Genomic DNA, 19,033 nt, shown 5'->3' with positions numbered 1-19,033 from the left:
CTGTCAGGTATAAATACTACCAACGTTGCCTTAAGCAATGAGTTCCTGTTGCTGCAGCCTGCTGCCCGTCGCCTGAAGCTGCTGATACCATTATCGCTGCTCAAGCGCGAACGATGGTGTGGTGTAACTAGGAGCTGAACAGACGTCCCTCTGCGAAGAGCCCAGCAGATGCCAAGCTGCCCGCGGACGCTGTCCCCCCTCCTCCTCCTCGACGCGCTGAAGAGAGACGCTGTCTTTCTCCTGCTGAGAAATCCAGCTCCAGCGTTTCTAGTCTGCCCTCGCGGGTGACTGGGATACCGAGTTCCCCCTGAAGGAGATACCAGACCTCCATCATTCTATTCAGAGGTATAGTGTTGACTAAACCCTTAGTGAGAATTCTTGAAGCAAACCTTGGCAAAACCAACTTAAACTGAAGCTACTTACTTACTCCCCTCCCAAGGATTAGGCTTAGGTCAGGTACACTGGGGTAGGCGTAGTTAGAAGCACCAGTTGAGTATTTTAGCCTAATGTATATATGAATGTATATATGTTTTATTACTTTTAAACCATTGTATGGCTAAGAAACCATATCAATGCTTTTACAGTATTATCTTGCAATACTTATCTTACTGTACGTACTTTTTATCATAACAAGTCTTGCAATTGTGGCAATACATTTCTCTTGTACGAGAAGAAAGACTGTTCAATAAATGTTAACCCTTTATTGACAAACGCCCGTCTCTCTATTCTCTACATATTGTGAAAGTAAACTGCACTAACCTGACTGAGTAAAATAAATGTCTATTGTTTCACACGACCCTAGAGATTGACTCTTGATCTGAGGAGCAAAGTTGTCATGTTGCACGGTTGTTGGAAAGCTGAATCCCTTCTTGTCTGTGCCAGGGAAGCTGATCACTTCCTATGCAGAGAAGAAAGTTTCCAGTGACCTCTGAGCTAGTTGGTAACAAACCCAATTAAGTTTAGCATAGTCAGTGGAGGCCTGGAAGATCCGCACTTCTACGTCGATACTACTGTTTATGTTATTCCAATGCGCAGGGCCTAGTGGGAAAATAGGAACTACACTACAATATAGTGAAGTGAAGGTGAGTTCGTTTTAAAAACAGTGAAAATACAGGTAAATTTTAAAACAGAGCTAAGTACAGTCCTCCGGCTTCCGCCTCAGAGGTCAACAAATAATAATGAGAACGCTTTCAGTCAGTGGTTATATAGTGCTAGAAGTGGGCGTGGCCTCGTTTGTGGGCGTGTCTACACCTTCGAGCCACGATGGCGGTTAGAGGGGTTTCCCTGTCTCAGCGCTAAAATCCGCTATGTCAGGGGGTCTCAGGAGGGCTGCTCGGCGCGTTAGCAAGCGCTTCCAGTGAAGGTGAGTTTGTTTTAAAAACAGTGAAAATACAGGTAAATTTTAAAACAGAGCTAAGTACAGTCCTCCGGCTTCCGCCTCAGAGGTCAACAAATAATAATGAGAACGCTTTCAGTCAGCGGTTATATAGTGCTAGAAGTGGGCGTGGCCTCGTTTGTGGGCGTGTCTACGCCTTCGAGCCGCGATGGCGGTTAGAGGGGTTTCCCTGTCTCAGCGCTAAGATCCGCTGTGTCAGGGGGTCTCAGGAGGGCTGCTCGGCGCGTTAGCAAGCGCTTCCAGTGAAGGTGAGTTTGTTTTAAAAACAGTGAAAATACAGGTACATTTTAAAACAGAGCTAAGTACAGTCCTCCGGCTTCCGCCTCAGAGGTCAACAAATAATAATGAGAACGCTTTCAGTCAGCGGTTATATAGAGTTACCTCACAACTCCTTTGATGACCCCTTTATCTATTTGCTGCAGTTTTAGCTAGTCAGATAAATGGAAGCTGTCTAACAATTATTCTTAAGCTTTGCAGCTGTTAATTTAGAGTTTGTCCTTGTTCAAAGGCGTGTAATTTCAGAAATTTGTGTTACCCTCGTATTCATTGCTTGATTTTTGCTCACTAGAAAGTGTTACGCATAGTCATTGAAATGGCACTCAAAGTTACACAGAATGTATGAGATGTCGCACATGGCAATCTAAAACCTTGGCAGCTATGCACTTTTCTCTCTTCACAAGTTCTAGGGCACCTCCGGCACTGTGCACTGGCGGCTGGCCCCTGGCCTTGGAACTCCAGACTGGCTCAGGAGGTGGAGGAGTCAAGGAGGCCCCTCCATTTAATTTTCAGATCCTGAGTTAACTGTGATGCACTATTTCTTCCCATAACTAAAGTAATCCAGTCGTCCAGGTCACTGGCTCCCTGGTGAGGCAGCGTTGCTTTGGAAGCAGTACAGCAGTTTTGCCCCCTTGGACCAGGATTCGATGTTCCTCTCCACACCTGGCCGCCTCGAGAAGCACAATAAGCTGTGCACGGTCCAGGCTGGGGCACGCAGCGAACTGACCTGACTAACTCCAGTGCAGCTCTGCTCCACGGCCATCGTGTCCTAATCTGTGCTTGTCCGATGGGGCTGGGACAGTCAGGTGCGCAGTTGGGTGCCTCAGCCATACAAATAGGAGCGTACCGTTATGCCAGTCGAGCTATCAGGTCAGGCCTAGGTGTTGGCAGTGGGGCTGTCCCAGGGCCAGCAGCGGGGCTAAAATAAAGCTGGACTCCATCTCCCGCCTCAGACTGGACTATCGGCATGCATAGGAGTGATCTTTAAAATAGTGATCTCACTTTTAAGGCAATCTAAAACCTTGGCAGCTATGAAGGAGTGTGAGAAAATAAACACTGCGTGTGATTGAAAATTTGGATCCTTTTCTCTCACAACGCAAGAGCTTTGTCGCGCAAACCGCAGGGCAGAAAACAACAAACTGTTTGTGGTAATTACAATGCAAAGAGAGAGAGCTGGACCGCCAGTGCGGCGTGCTATGCGAGCAGAGCGCCCAAAGAAAAACCAAGTTACAGGCCGACAACCTTCCGAGTGCTTGGGATGGGGCTCCGTGGTCACTGCTTCTCAAAGGGAACACAGCCGCGTTCTCAGGTCTCGCTCGTCTAATGCTTGTCCTTCCACTGCGTACTTCGCACTGAATACAAACGCAACGTCCAAGAAAGCATTCCCATAATCTGCCGCGCAGACGGCATCATCCCGCGACACACCCACACATGGGACGCGACACAGTACTGTGTCGGGACACACAGTTTGGAAAGCTGTGCTCTACGCACTTTATGTTCTTTTGCAAACATTATTCCACAATCAGGAAAAAGTTTTTTATCCCACTTTTAAGAGGTCTGGGGTTCCATCAGGTTAAACCTGCTTTAATGTATTTGCAATTGTTGCACAACACATGGAATATTTTTAATATTGCTAGTTATCTTGTAGCAGCTGTAAGATCTAAGAAATTAAGAGGCCCGAGTACAAGCGAACCATGAATTTTACTATACTTTTCTGGACTTGTATATATATGAAATTTGTAAATAATTACTATAAGGACTTCTCTATGACTCTTTCACTGTTTTAACATTGTATTTATTGAATGTGATTTATATGTGTACTCTTATGATTTTAATTAATCGAATAAAGTGATTTGACTTGACTTGACTTGAATGCACAATGTCAGCAGTTCTGCACGTTGGAATTTCCAAGGCGGCACTTGCTAGGCGATGCTTTCCATTGCAAGTGGAGTTGCGGTCTACTATACGCCTTTCCGCCTAGGCTACTTCTGCTCAGAGTGCTGAAAAATATCTACCGCGACCGGGCCCAAGTCATTATTGTGGCTCCTGACTGGGCATGAAGTCTAGTATCCCGAGCTCTTGAACATGGCCATCGATCCTCTGATCAGACAGAACTAATAGTCTCTTTCAGATGAACAAGGTACTTATCTTCGGTAACGATATATCTGTAAGAGACATATATTAGCTATGGATTCCTCACCGCCCAACCATCCTCCTCGTTCTGCAAACTGACTTCTAGGGTAAGGGACTTCCTTTCAGGTCCCTAGTTTTGTGTACCAGTGGTTACTGTCTTGCATAGCTCTGCGCTTTTGGTGTGGAATGTCGTGTAAAGAACCGACGTAAGCGCACAGGGTCGGCGTCTAAGTAGATACCGTGACATCATTCCGGCGTTAACGAGGAAAGCAGAGTTGACCAATGGTACCTACCGATGCGTAGGGGTACTGCTGAAGAAAAAGTCTTCGGATCCAGTCTCACTCCTGGGGGTAATTCTAAGGTGAGGAATCCATAATAATGCATGTCTCTTACAGATATATTGTTACTGAAGGTAAGTAACTTGTTCGATTAGTACTGGTAAAACAAGCTGCTTTAAAGTCTGTCTTGACTAAGCCTGAAGGCTGCTCTCCACAGCTATCACTTAGAGAGCTTACTACGGCTCATTATAATGGTTGTCTGGATTAGACAAGGGTGCTTCACTTAAATATTTGTGCACAGTATACTAAGCCCCTTACAACGACATATTATTGTAGCATTTCTTTTCCTAATGTTGCTGATTTGCCAGGTGATTTTCTGATGCTCATTTATTGTGGATGTACTGTTGCAATGTAATGTGCTATGCATTTTGATGTGTAGAACTATGCCAGACTTTGCTGCCTTATGATAACATTCCAATGTGATTATCTTTATTTGTGCTTGGTGATCTTATTAAAGTACTTGTATTTCTTATTTCATAGGCTTTAGAGGCTCTCAACAAAAAGGACTTGACAGAAATAAAATCCTATGGCCGACCTCCGGTACTTGTAGAAACTGTAATGCAAGCTGTCATGATCCTGAGAGGCAATGAACCCACCTGGGCGGAAGCAAAGAGGCAGCTCGGTAAGGATGTAAATTTCAAAACCAGGGCTTCTTGGGTTGGTCTCGTGACCCATCTTTCATATGGTCACTTAGGATGTATGTGTATGACTTATCTGATAGAGACTTCTAACTGCAGATTCCTTTCTTTAGACTATTCCTCAGGTGTCAGACTGTATCCTGAAGTTTTTGAGCCATCCCCCTGTGCACTGGTAGGTGGTGTCGTTCGGCTCTACTTTGACATCGTCCAAGCCAGAAACGATCTGCACTGTACCTATGTAGGTGCCACCCAGGCGCGCTGTCATCTGTTCTTTACTTTCCGTGCCAGATAGCGCTGATCCAGTGAGAGCTACCCTCAATCGATTTTCGACTTGCTTTTTCTGCAACTTTTTGTCAACACTTTTTTGAGAGATTTTCTCTCCTACTGTGACAGAATGCCCCCTAAGAAACTGGCTGGTTTCAAATTATGGGGTGCCTGTCATAGGCAGATGTTTGTGACAGACCCACAGTTGGTATGTTTATGGTGCATGGCGATGCACCACAAGTCTAAGACATGCAAGGACTGCTGTGACATGCACCCAAAGGCGCTGAGGGAGGGATCCCTCAAGCTCCTCACCACTCAAAATCAAAAAACCCCCTCAGCGTTCAAGATCGTAGTCGTGCAGAAGGTCCCGGGACTGTTCGTGGAGCCGAATGGAGTGATGGTTGTTATACGCAAAGTCATTGAGTAAATACCACAAACACCGCACCAGTCGAAATCTTCCGATAAGGTGCAGGAGCCTCGGCACTCCAGGTTTCGCGTTTCAGAGGGCTTTGCGCTTTCTTGACTTTCCCAGAGATGGAGCGACCCTCGCCTAATTGAAGAAATTTTATGAGGCTATGCTCCTCATATCTGGGCCGCCTGGCCCTTCTGGAGCACATTCTGGCCCCACAGGCTTGGGAAGGACTACCACTGGATCCTCACTGGTGGGCTCATCCTTGGGCCCCATGGATACCAAGTTGGATCCAGAGTGGAACTGCGGACAAGACCAGGGCCTTTCTCAGCACATGTTCCAGTGCTGCCACACCCAGTTCTGCTGATGCCCCATTGAGGCCACATCCTCATCCCAGTTGTCATTCCTGACTCCGAAATGGAGCTGAACGTGCGTCACTCAGTGCCGGTTCTGGCGCCAAATGGCACCATGCTGTCCATTTCAGAGCTAGTGCCTTTTTTTATTTGAAAGTCCTGGAGAGGGAAATGAATGGGAAGGGTCTGAAAACCCTTATGGATACCAACCTCCCCTAGATGATAATAAGGACATCTGGTATGAGAAACTATCAGAGTACAGTGGGTTAGACACCTCACCTGACACTGGCTTGGTCTCTCCTCCTATCATTGCTATGGAGGAGGCATCCTCTTTTGCTATGGTGGTGCGCGGTGCAGCTGAGGTCTTGTACCTTCAGCTACCCTCATTGGCAGTCAAGACAAATGTCTTGTCGGAGGTGCTTCAGCTTGGAGTTGTCCCTTCAAAATCTTTACCCCCCTTTAATAAAGCCCTTATTAGCGTCCTACTTGGAGCCTGGTCCAAGCCCTGCACAGGGGCCCCTGTGCATAGGGATATTGCCCTCATCCATCACCCCACTCCTGGGGACCCCAGTTTGCTTACTCAGCACCCCACCCCAGAGAGCTCTCCAATAGATAGTGAATCCAAGAGTCTGGATACCATTTGCAGCAGAATGTTCTCTTCCATCAGCCTTGCACTGCGGTACATAAACACTGTGTGCTTTTGGCTCGATGTTTCCATACGACCTGAGATTCAGTTGCACAAGTGCTGCCAATAGTTTTGAAGGAGTCCTGGCCATACACTTCCAACTTATTGTTGGCAGGAGAGATGCAGCAAAGTTCACCATAAAAGTTTGACGGGACACAACTGAATCGCTGGGCAGAGCGATTTCAACGTTGGTGGCCTTGCGGGGACATACCTGGCTAAGAACCACTGTTATTTCTGGGAATGTCCAAGCCTCTCTTATGGCAATGCACTTTGATGGCTCTCATCTTTCTCGAGAGAAGGTGAACTCAGCGCTTGAGCTATTTAAGGACAGTAGAGCTATGTCTAGGTTCTTGGGCTTGTCTATGGCCCCTTGTGACCTCTGTCCATCTTCTGCCCCTCTCTTGGCCACGGAAGGCGACCCTAAACACTCCCATACACACCCAGCCACCACGGCCAACAGACTTCCAAGCCAAGGATGCAGGTCCTATAGACCACGTGGGAGAGGTAGACAGCAGTTGGGCCAGCAGCCGCAGTCTCCAAATCCCTTACGTTTGCCCTCTGACCATCATCGGCATCAAGTGGAGGGCAGGATACGCCATCACCTGCACCACTGATGGCCAGTAACATCGGATCGTTCGGTTTTGTACATCATCCAAAGGGACTACATCTTCCCCTTTGCTACTACCGCTGCACCCATACCACCCACTTACAACCAGCTGAAGGAGGACCACCTCTCCTGGCTCCATCAGGGAGTGCTGGCTCTCTTGGACAAGGGAGCTATGGAGATGGTGCGGCATCAGAAGCATGTCGTGGATGGTATTCCTGCTACTTTCTGGAGCCCAAGAAGGCCAAAGGCCTTTATCCTATCCTAGACCTGTGGCCTCTCAATTTCAACCTGAAAATATAAGAAATTCAAAATGGCATGTGGCGGCCATCTGGCAGAGGTTGAGATCAGAGGACACTGGTGCCCGGTGAAGTCCAGGCTCTACGTCAACCGAGCTTTGGGCAATTTGCTTGCCTTGAAAACCTTTTTCCTTCTATCAAGGGAAGACTGGTGCAGATGTTTACAGACCACACCAATGCCAAGTAGTACAGCAACAAACATGGTTTTGCGATGTGAACCATGTACCTAGAGGCGCTGCATCTCTGGACATGGCTGGAATGCCATGGCATTTTGCTGGTGTAAGTAAATGGCTCTTTCTGTATAGTCACCTCCATATTTTTGGACAGATGTGGTTTTTTGACTCTAAGAGTGCACTGAGGCCTGCTAACTAGACCTCAGTGGCAGTTCCCTGACTCTAAAGTATATGTCGAATTGTTTGTACTCACTTGGAAATGGCAAACTTACTTAAACGTCCTAGGTATATTGTACCCAGGGCCTGTAAGTTAGATGAGTACCTCACGGATTGCAGCACTGGTCCTGCCACCCTGAAGTTCTCCCAAGTAAAACAAGTCTCCCAGTACATCACTGAGGACAGGTAGAGCATGTGTGTACTGCTGGCCCGACTTTGCCATTAAAAGCAGTGGCAAAGCCTCCACTTCTCCTGTGCATCTTGGTAAGTCACTCCTCTGGCAGCCTACTGTACCCGAAGGCTGAGTGCAACGTATGACACCAACAGGACTTGTAGTTTCATGATCTGATAGAGACTACTAGCCGCAGATTCCTTCACATAGAATTATTCCCAGGCATGAGACTGGATCTGTGAACTTTTTGCCACAGCATTCCTGCGTGCCGGGGGCAGGGCGACATCACGCGACTCCGCCCAGGCGTCGTCTGCGTGCGTGACAGTGAGGTCACATAAGCCCCACATCGACGCGCCTATGTCAGTTTTTTTCTTTTCCACGTGCAACATGGATCCGGTCTTGCTGCTGTCCTGTTTGGGGCCCTTTTTTCTTCACCATTGTCTTCTGTTTTGGTGGAACAGTGTGCGAATGCCTTCGGGCTTCAAAACTTGAACGTCGTGTGGGCGTCTTATGTCGGCGACGGACCCTCATCTCATTTGTATGTGGTGTTTGGGGGAGGATCACGGCATCACTGATTGTGAGGTGTGCCAACAGTTGAAGCCGAAGTCGCGGCTGGAGCGCCGAATGAAACTTCTATCGGCGTGTCTCTCCAGGTTGAGTTCCTCCCTTCGATCAGCATTGGCAGACGGCTTCAGATACCGCCACCTGGGGTGACAGACGATTCTTGGTAGCAACTCCCAGATTGTGGAATTCTCTCCCTTCGCATATCAAAACTGCCCCTACTCTCATCTGTTTCCGTAGGGCATTGAAGACTTGGCTCTTCAACCAATAAGTTTGTGTGCTGATCACTGTATCCTAAAGTATCATACTGCGCCTAGACACCCTTGGGTATTAGCTGCGCATTAAAAATTCCATAAATAAATAAATAAATAAGATACGGCGGTGGTCGTCGTCCTCGTCCTTCTCCAATATCGCGAGAGCGTCGCTCCCCTGGTGGATAAGTGTCGCAGTTTGTCCCCGGGGCAGGTCTTCGGCCCTCCAGGGGCGTGGACTCTCCACGGGTGATGCGGCCCGACGTTTTGACCTCCTACCCACCGTTTCCTGGTGCTGGGGCATCAAGAGTCCAGATGGAGACATAAGCGGCGGCTTTGCAGGCCTCGCTGGCGTCTCCTCCTCCTTCCCCACCTGGGGCGTTGGCGGATCCCTTGCTTCGCTCAGGGCCCTCCGCGGCACCGGCGGCGGCGCCAGCCCCAGCGCCGACTGGTTCGGATCCAGGCATGAAGGATGTGGTGATGTTTTGAATGTGGCTTCTCACCAATAAGCCACACCCAATCACTGCACTCCCACCTGGGAGACAAATATACCACTGCACCTTTGAATAATATACACTTTTGAGCATGTCTAACCACCCCTGGCACAGCAAGACTTCAACACAAAATAAACAGCACCTTTTGAAAAGGAGTTTTATTTAACAACATGCAAAGACTTTCTCACTTTTAGAATAAGGCTTGGGGTTTATTGCATAATACTCTCTAAACAAAGGCTGTCTCAGATACTAAATGCATTAGATTCAAATATATGTAGCAAACTTATAATCTAAAGGCATGAATCAAATACTGAGCAAACTATAATACTGATTAATAAACAAGCAATAACTGATATACGTCCTGCAAGAGGTCAGAAAGATAAATATATATATATATATATATATATATATATATATACATATATACACACATAAAAAGTAGAGGATCACTCTGGATGTGCACCTCCCACACCACAGAGAAAACACCTCAAACGATCACAGCCAATGGCTCACATCACAATGGCAATAATCACAAAACTCAATACATCACCTGATCAATACACTGCCCACTTCTGGACGGGGGAAGTCTTCACACAGCCGGGGATCAGAGCTCAGCAATCAGGGTTCAATCCGAGATAGACACGTCTGCCCTCACACGTAATCCAAACTTCCACCAGACCAGTGAAGGCTCCCCCTTTTAATACAAATCCAAACATAAAGAAGCTTCTAGCAAGCCTCGCCCCCTCGTTCTCATGAGAGCCCGTACCAGTCTGCTCCAAGGCCACGGCATCGGTTGATCAGGCCTTTGCTATGGCTTCGAGACCGACCATGTACATTACTCTGAAAAGAACCGGTTTTCTCCAGTCAGAAAAGTGTGAAAACAGAGGAAAGCAAAACATGCCCTCTTCAGCTCTGCAGCTTCGTGCAGGCACAGAAAATGGCTTCAGTCATGAAAAAGGAGTTAGTTAAGCCATTCACACAGAAAGGCCCAAAGCAAGATGGAATTGAAAAGCAAGATGACATGAGAGCATGTCAAAGGCAATAGTCAGCACTGCCATAAAGCAAGGTAAAGTCAGAAAAGAGAATGGTCAAAGCCAATATTAAGAACTCATAATTCTCACCAATGCACAATACAATACACATTCTTGCACAACTTCACACCTTCAAATGCACATTCCATTCACTCTGCTCTTGGCAAGGCTGTTCCACTCTGTAAAAGCTCCCACTGAAAGACAGCAAGATTACAGAACAGAAGAGAATAAGGCAAATGCAGGACCATCCTACATTAAGGAACACACTCAAGTCAATTAGAATGGTGGTGGTGAGGGTCATCATAGGGTGTCAAAATCACAAGAGTTGCTCATTTATTACAGGTGCGGCCCCTCTGGGGTCCCTCCTTTAGGCCACGGTGCCTCTGCCGCGCAGCAAACTCCCGTGTGAGTCCCTGTGGTGTTGCGGGAGGTTGCCGGGGATCGGGTCGTATCCCCGAGCCCTGCTTGGCCCTCTGGGCAGGCAAAGGCCTCATCCAAGGCTGAGCTCACGCCGCCACGGCGCCTGTGCCTGCTTCGGGCAAGCATCACAGGGGCCGGTGACCTCTCCTCGTCCCGCTCTGGGTCAAGGTGGGGTGGGGACTCCTCTCCCCCTCTGGGCCCTTCTCGTCCCTACCCGAGGGCAGCTGCCTCGTCGGAGGTTGATTCGTCCCAGGCGCTGCCGCATGGGTCGCCGTACCGCCTCAGTGACATTCTGTGCCGAGGCTGGCGGAGGGCTTCGTGTCACTCCCCCGGTCTCTCACGTTCCTCCACGCAGGTGGCTGCCTCGGCAGAGGTCGAGTCGGGGCCATTACGGCGTCACCCCTTAACCACGTCCGCAGGGGCCCCACTCCGATCCCCGACGCAGTGTGGCTTGGAGGAGCCCTGTCCGGTCTCTCCTTTGGCGCCTGATGGTGCTGGCGTCCTGCCTCAGGGTACGGACTCTACGGCTCCACACAGAGGTCGCGGAGACTGGCCACCGTGTGGTGTCTTTTTCACCGGCGTCGTCGAAGGGTGGCTCCCCGCCTTTTCTGAGGCCGAGGTGCTCGTCGGAGGAGCGGCAGGTCCCCCATTCTTCCGTACCCTCTGGCTTCCAGGTCTGGCCTTTGTCTGCAGCCGTCACCCACAGAGGAACTGCTTTTTTCTCCGCGGAGCCCTACGGAGGGTGGTGCGGCCTTCACTCACACGGTGTCCACGGCTGTGGGGATTCTGCGCATGGGGGAATCCTTTGCTCATTTCCCGGAAGATCATCTCTTGTTCAGTTCTCCACCAGGGCTTGATGGGAGGGAGATCTTGCTCCCCTTTGAGGGTACGCTCCTTTCTTCCCTGACGGGGGCTTGGAGGTGTCCTGCCTCGGGGAACTCTATGCCTCAACACCTTCTGCACCGATTCCTTCCGGCACTGCGTGACCCGGCGTGCCTCTCCCGCCACCCCTTTGTTGCCAGTCCACTTTTACGAACCGCTTATCCCTCCCTGTCGCCACTCTTGACTCCGCCGTCCCGGGAGACCCGCTGGCTGGACTCTTGGGGGCGTAACATGTTTGCCTCGACCTGCTGGCCCTTAACATCTTGTGTGTATTGGCGAGGGCCTCTTCTTGTTTATGGCACTGTTCAGGTGGACTTACAGCATCATGCTTTGGATGGCCGGGACCTGTCGGCGTTTATTTTCCACTCCGCTCTAGACATCTCAGAGGTGCTGGGCCGGGCCATGGCTTCCTCAGACGCCCTCCATCGCCATGCTTGGATTCTGGACGGAGTGTTTCCGGAAAACATTCGGAAGCGGCTCATTGATCTTCTGTTTGATGGCAGCCTGTTGTTCCATGCCCCAGCTAACTCAGCCATCCAGAGGTTCCTGGCGGTGCTCCGTCTTCCTCCTCCACCTTATTCTCCTCCTCCTTCCCCTCCTCAGTGTCTGCTGAGTTGTGCTGGGTTTGGGGCCTTTTGGATGCCCTTGCTGTAGGTGGTGTTTGGTGGCCATTGAGTCCTCCTTGCTGGGTCTTTGGCGTTGTTGGCCGCTGGACGGCCCTTGTTGCCTGTGTGTGTGTGTTTTTGCTCAAATTGTTACACAGACTTGACTCTGAGATTAGGCCTTCTGTTTTTCTTTGGGCTGATGTCAAGCCTTCTGCTGGGCTGTTTTTCACTGTGATCTTTTTGCTTTCTCCTCTACTGCGGAAGTTCTTCCAAAGACGGTTCCCGTGTTTGGGACTTACTGTACCCTATGTGGGGTAGTGGTAGCTGTTATATAGCTATGTTCCGCTGGGGAGTGCTGGTTTCCTTCTGTGCCTGTTCTCCATGGCATTTCTGTATATTGCTATTGCTTCTTGAGGTTGTGTACGCGACCCTTGTAGTAGTGGGTCTGGTCTTTCCTCTCCTGGCACTTGTGCTGCGGGCTGGAATGCTGCTGTGTCCTTCTTGCGACTGGCGGCTTCTGCGTTAGCTGCCGTTCTGGCCGGCCTGTTGCCCTCCCGCTTGGTGGGCTCGTCCCCTCCCTTGGTTGCCTGGGCCCTCTGGGTTTCTTCTGGTTCTTCTGCCTGTCCTGGCATTGGGTGGAAGTTCTGTTGCCTTAGGGGTGGAATGGGGTGCTTTAGCCTCTCCGGCCTCGCCTTGGTCCCTCTGTAGGGAGTGCGCGGACCCCTTCCCTCTTCCTTCTTCCTCCTATATCCCTCTTGGATTTGATGGTGTTTGACTTGTGGGTCCTCTTGCCTGGTAGGGACGAGGTTACTCCCTGGTCTACTGGGCTGGTCCCCTGTGGGCCCCATGTCCTGTCCAGTCTGGTGGGGTCCTTTTGCAGACCCTCCTTCCCTGTGGGTATTGCTAGGGTATCTATTCTACATGAAGGAATCTGCGGCTACTAGTCTCTATCAGATGTACGAGTTACTTACCTTCGGTAACAATGTATCTGCTAGAGACGATTCTAGCCACAGATTCCTTCATGGCCCGCCCTTCCTCCCCGATCTTCGAGGACCCCTGGGCTGGTCTTCGGTACTCGCCTCCCAGTGGGGGGCTCTGTCCTCTGCGAGTACCTTCTTTTGCTCTTGGCGGTGGCTCCGTCTGGTTGCTGTTCTTCCCTCTTTGGTTCTGGGAGGTTGGGGTTCGGGTGCTCCTATGCCCCGCAGTGCTGGCTGCTCTAAGTTGGGCGGGGGGGGGGAGTTGCCTCCAATCTCTACCCTTCCTCCCTCCCTCTTACAGCTAAGGGTCCTGGCCCACCTGCCTCCTCTGAGTTGGGGTCCCTTGGTCTTCCTTACCCCTGTTTCTTGGAGGGTGGTTGCCCTCTCTGCTGGGTGGTTTGGAGGTTGGTTGTTCCTCCCTGTTGGGACTGTCTCCCTTTTCTTGTTTCGGGTTGTGGGTTGTAGCCCTGCTACTTGTGTCTTGGCTGTCTTTGTGTTGGCAGGGTTTCTGCTCAGGGCTCTGCTCTGTTCTTCTTTCTCTCCCTGCCCTTGGGCACTGCGGTGTTGCCGTATTTTGTATGGGGTCTCTTCCCTTTCTGTATACTCTTTTGCACACTGTTCCCACGCTCCCACAGTTTTTTGTTTGGTGGCTCTGTGTTGTGGTGCGGAAAAGTTCTCAGAAGAAAACTGACGTAGGTGCGCCGGGGTGGGGCTTATGTGACCTCGCTGACATCACGTAGCCAGACAACGCCTGGGCGGAGTCGCATGATGGCGCCCGCCCCCGCGCGCAGGGATGCTGTGGCAAAAATTTTCCGGATTCAGTCTCACGCCTGGGGATAATTCTACGTGAAGGAATCTGGGGCTAGAATCGTCTCTACCAGATACATCGTTACTGAAGGTAAGTAACTCGTACTTCTGGCAGTAAGAATGCTAAACAGCCAATTTTACTGTTGAAAGAGTTAGTCCCCTAATAAGGGAGTGCAGGATTACATGCTGACCCCTCAGCCGTGTTAACTACTAAATGGTGCGACCAAAATGGGGACTCCAAGGTATCACACAACTCAATTACATTAAGCTCAACCTGACACTCCCGTTCAGAGTGCAGCATTTACAAAGCTGACACTTTGTTGCCTTTAAAACTTCTGTGCCTTCCCGTGCACACATGGATCCTGTTCCACATCTTTCTGCCCTCCGGGGAGACGTGCCAATGACTCTCATGATGGGGAGCAATGAGGGGTTGTAGCCAGGGTGGTGTTACTTCCTTCCTGCAGGAAGCTACATGGGTGTTAGCATCAAAGGGCAGGCTTCAAAGGGTAAGCCACCTTTGAAGAGCAAAGGAGTAACACTAGGGTGGAGGGCTACCCCATTGTTTAGGCTGAAAGGCAAAGAGTGGAGAGAGCAATCAGCTGCTAACCCCATTTCCCCAGGGGCATATAGCCCTGAGGCAACCCACGTGTGGGCTACTGAGATCCACACAGTGGAAGAATGGTCTCACATCTTGAGAGTGGGCAGAATGGTGCATCCATGGCCAGGTGCCACACTCCACAGGAAGTGGTCAACAGGTGGGAGGTAACCTAGTAGCCCATTGGCTACCTAGCTACCAACCTCATCCTTCTCTGGGGGCTCTTTCTGAGCATAAAGAGGGCACCCGACCTCAGATCTCAAATGACCTGGAAGGATGACCTCAGAAGGACTGCCCTACTGCACCAAGAGACCAGCAAAGAGAGGCTGCAACATCAAAGACTGTACCTGCGGCACCTGGTGTCTAGGGAAGAGGAGTGTGCCTGCCGTGCCCTTCTCAAGGAGAAGTTATCTCCAGAGCCAAGAAAAGCTTAGAGACTCCAAGGGCCAGTTGACTGACCTCCTGTTCACATCACAGGGAAACAACAGCTGAAGAAGCCTGCTGGGCATATTAGTAGCCCAATGTCTTCAAGCAGCTATCACCGCAGCCGTGCAGCACCTTGGACCAGGTTCCAAGGCACAGAGTTGTAACCAAGTTGGCTGAACCTGAGAGTGCTGTTGCAAAGCTACTGGGACCCTCAAAAGACAAGCTATTAATTTTAGGGAGGATTGACCTATGACACGACTCCAGGCAACTGGTATTCTAGTGGCGACTGGACTTCTGCCAGCCTGGAGAGGACTTCATTGGACATTGATCTTGTGACCAGGACTGCATCACCCAGCACAGGAAATTCTTGTTCATACTGGAGAAATTCCTGTGTTCTTATTGTAGGGTCAAATATGTAATTTACATCAGTAGCTGTCAAGGAAGTGGGCCACTAGATCCATTGTAGATGTAAGGCTTTAGCATCTGATAGAGACTTCTAGCTGCAGATTCCTTACCTTTGAATTTCCAAGGCGTCAGGCTGGATCTGGAAACTTTTGCTCAAGCAATACCCCTTGCACGTGTCGTCGGGTGACTCCATTTGCTCCGTGTGACGCTGTTGTTAGCGTCGGTGTGACGTCGCGGTCACCTATATATGCACCATCCAGTCAAGCGGACGTCAGTTCTTTTCTTTCCACGCCAGCTAAGAGCCGATCCCGGAAGAGCTCTCCCTCGCTTTTTGACACGCCTTTTTTTTACTTTAATTTTACTTCAGAATTTTTTCCAGCTTCATGTGTATGGATGTATTTGAGGAAAATAGGATTTAAACCGTGCGGCGCCTGTCACACCATAATGTCGATTACTGACCCCCAGCTCGGCTGTCTCTGGTGTCTCTAGCATGACCATGATTCAAAGTCGTGCTCGGACTGTCAGGCTATGGCTCCAAAGGCCTTGCGGGCACAGTCTATGAAGCTCCTTGTGGACTGACAGTCCACACCATCTAGGAAACTCTGCAGAGGTACCGGTCCCGATCGAAGAAGAGGAGGTTGCGGGACCACTCCCAGTGCCTCCACTCCTCTTCGTCCCACTCGAGGTCTGCAGGACACTCGTGGAAGAGGCACAAGAGAAGAAGTCCAAGCGGACTTCATCTTTGTCTCGACTGTCGTCCGTCGCCAAACGAGGTAATGAGCTCCGACGCTCTATGCATGGTTCTGTTGACTCGGAGCCAGGGTCGACTTCGCTCCTCCCTCCGCCCCTCCAGATAGGGAATCCAAGAGGCTAGATTCACTTGGTAAGAAGATGTTTTCTTCCTCCAGCCTGGCATTGCGGTCTGTAAATACTGCATGCTTATTGGGCTGTTCCTCCTACTCCCTCTGGGAGACGGTTGCACAAGTGCTGCCACAAATCCCAGAGGAGGTCCGGGCTGTGCTCTCTCAGGGGGTTGAGGTGGGAGAGATGCAGCAAGAACATTGACCATAAGGTGTGTGCTTGACGCAACTGATTTGCTGGGCAGATCAGTTTCTGCGACAGTGGCCTTGAAGCGTCATGCCTGGCTTAGGACAACTGGCTTCTCAGGCGATGTCCAGGAAAATGTGATGAACATGCTATTTGATGGAACCCGTCTTTCTGGGAAGAAGGCAGACTAGGCCCTAGCGAGGTTCAAGGACTCTCGAGCTATGGCCAGATCCTTGGGCCTCTCTTCTACACCTCGTAGTAAGTATAGATTTCGCCTCTTTCGTGGCAACGAAAGGGGTTACACATCCGCGTCAGCCCTATCCCGGACACTGTCCTGCGCAGACTTCCCGAGTAGTGCAGGGATGTGGACGCAGCTCATTCCGACCTACTAATGGAAGCCAGAAGTTGTCAGCCACCATACCTGCGACAGCTGCAGCCTCCAAGCACTCCTACTCTGACTCAGCAAGACCACACCACTCCAGTTGGTGGGAGAATACATCATCATCTCCCCCACTAGAGGTCCATAACATCGGACTAGTGGGTCTTGCAGATCATTCAAGAGGAGTATTCTCTGCCTTTCCTTTACTTTCCTCCTCCATTCGGCCAAACCAAGAACAGCTGGTGGAGGATCATTTAAAATTGCTCCTTACAGCTCTTTTGGCCAAAGGAGCTATAGAGAGGGTCCCGGATTCAGAAGCAGTCAGTGGCTGTTATTTCTACTGCTGTCTGATTCCGAAAAAGAACAAATGGTTGCGTCTCATTTTAGATCTTTGGACCATCAATCGCTTTCTCAAGAAGAAGTTTAAGATGCTCACTCGTGCTCCGGTCTTGTCTGCCCCTGACCCACAAGACTGGATGATAGTGTTGGACCTGCCGGATGTGTATTTTCAGACCCCCATCCTGCGGGTCACAAGCATTACCTACTGTTCAAGGTATGCCACAAGCACTTTCAGTTTACTGTGCTCCCCTTTGCTCTTACCAGTACCCCTTGTGTGTTCACCAAGGTGATGGCGGTGGTCGAAGCTCATCTGCGCAAGTTAGGGGTGTCAAACTTCCCTTACATTGAGGAATGGCTGCTGAAGGCTTCCTTACTCCAGGCTGTCTCCCATTTTCAGACTTCCACGTACCTCCTGCATTCGCTGGGCTTCTCCATAAACATGCCGAAATCACACCTGACTCCCATCTGTGTAAATCTGGAACAGTACAGTTTCGGGCCTAACCTCCCAAGCAGCGAGTACTGGATATTCAGGTTATGATTCCGATTTTTCAGACTCTATCCTGGATTTTGTTGAGACTGACTCTGAGGCTGCTGGGCCTCATTCCCTCCTGCATATTGTTGGTAAAGCTTGCCAGGTCGTGGATGCTGGCTCTGCAATGGGGCCTGAAGTTCCAGTGGGCACAGCATTGAGGAAATCTCACTGATGTGGTTCAGATCTCTGAAGGAACTGCGAGAGATCTGCAGTGGTGTTTGACGAACCACGATTGGGTCAACGGCAGACCCCTCTCCCTTCCCCAACCAGATCTCACAGTTGTGTCAGTTGTGTCACTTCTGGGATGGGGCGGACATCTAGCAGAGGTGGAGATCAGGGGACACTAGTATCCGGCGGAGTGAAAGCTCCACATCACTTTGTTGGAGCTTCGAGCGATTCGATTGGCATTGAAAGCCTTTCTTCCCTCTGTCAAGGGGAAGTTAGTGCAGGTGTTCACGGACAACACAACCGCCATTTGGTACTGCAACAAGCAGGGCGGGATGGGTTTGTGGACCCTTTGTCTTTGTCGAGAGGCTCTGCCTCTCTGGACATGACTGGACCAGCAGGGCATAACCCTGGCCGTTCAACATCTGGCAGGTTCTCTAAATGCTGGTGCAGAAAAATTCTGCCATTGATGCCTAGCTGATCACGAATGGCGTCTTCAGTCGGAGGTGACGTAAGGTCTTTTTCATCAGTGGGGAGATCGTTGGTTAGATGTGTGTGTAGGAGAGTAGGGTCTGCTTCCTATGGTCCCCCCCACTTTTTGCTTTGCTTTACTGGTTTTCGACTTGGCTGTGGGCCTGCTAACCAGACCCACAGCACAGATGCACTCACTCTAAATTCACACCATGTACTATAGGTACATCCACGATTGGGAATTGGTTCACCTTGTCAGCCCCTGTAGAAGTGTACCCTAGGTACTCAAAGCATACCGTGTAACCAAGGCCTACCAAATCCGCATGTCTAAACCCAGTCCTTTTCACCATGCAGATTTATACCATTCACCTAGTTCGGAGAATCATCCAATATTTCACCTAGTTCGCGGTAAGACGAATACGTTATATAGAGACTCTGCCATACTTTTGACAGTGCATCAACAGTAAAGAGATTCCTTATTCTTTTCTTTTTCTTTCTTTTTCTACACACAGACCCCTGACGAAGGGGCTTCGCGCCCCGAAATGCATTGGGTGAACAGTGAATGTATTAATATCTTGATGTATAATTTTTGTTTGAAGACAACTATGTACCTGTTGGCTAATGAACATGCGCTAGAACAAATGTAACATGAATATGAATGTTATGTTGACCTAAGATAATCGACTGATG

General features: G+C 50.0%; 1 protein-coding gene across 1 annotated transcript in view; it reads left to right on the top strand.

Moving 5' to 3' along the window:
* The window catches only part of DNAH2 (dynein axonemal heavy chain 2), a 2,538,822-nt gene that overhangs the window by 2,004,146 nt on the left and 515,643 nt on the right, over positions 1-19,033 (top strand). Inside the window, exon 63 of the mRNA XM_086946066.1 lies at positions 4,624-4,765. Within this exon, the coding sequence (XP_086802192.1) occupies positions 4,624-4,765 (142 nt within the window). The remainder of the gene's footprint in view (positions 1-4,623; positions 4,766-19,033) is intronic.

Source organism: Lissotriton vulgaris, chromosome 12 (assembly GCF_964263255.1).
Source record: "Lissotriton vulgaris chromosome 12, aLisVul1.2, whole genome shotgun sequence".
In the NCBI taxonomy this organism is placed as follows: domain Eukaryota; kingdom Metazoa; phylum Chordata; class Amphibia; order Caudata; family Salamandridae; genus Lissotriton; species Lissotriton vulgaris.
This window is presented reverse-complemented; position numbering and strand designations above follow the sequence as displayed.